Source organism: Penaeus monodon, chromosome 22 (assembly GCF_015228065.2).
Source record: "Penaeus monodon isolate SGIC_2016 chromosome 22, NSTDA_Pmon_1, whole genome shotgun sequence".
NCBI lineage: Eukaryota > Metazoa > Arthropoda > Malacostraca > Decapoda > Penaeidae > Penaeus > Penaeus monodon.
Genome location: NC_051407.1, coordinates 34,481,462 through 34,481,718, shown reverse-complemented (window position 1 = coordinate 34,481,718; position 257 = coordinate 34,481,462). Strand labels below are relative to the sequence as shown.

The following is a 257-nucleotide window of genomic DNA, read 5'->3' as shown; positions in this document are numbered from 1 at the left end:
ACCGCTTCAGCGCCCCCGACAGGAGTGAGGCCGGGGGAGTTGGCCAGGCTTGCCACCACCGTCTTGGACTCGTTGGGGCTTGGCGTCCCGCAGGGGAACTTCTGCGAGTTGTAGGAGCGGATGCAGTTGCCGTTGGGGCCCGTGGAGGTCCTCGACTCCCCCAGGGGGCGGCGACGCCACAGGTAGTTGACCAGGGTGAACTCCAGGAGGGCGCTGAACACGAAGGCTGCAAGGGCGGGTGAGGTTAGGACGCCTGG

General features: G+C 67.3%; 1 protein-coding gene across 1 annotated transcript in view; it reads right to left on the bottom strand.

Moving 5' to 3' along the window:
• The window catches only part of LOC119587096 (glycine receptor subunit beta-type 4-like), a gene marked incomplete in the record, with an annotated part of 188,116 nt that overhangs the window by 3,779 nt on the left and 184,080 nt on the right, over positions 1-257 (bottom strand). Inside the window, 1 exon segment of the mRNA XM_037935845.1 lies at positions 3-226. Coding sequence (XP_037791773.1) covers positions 3-226 — 224 coding nt within the window.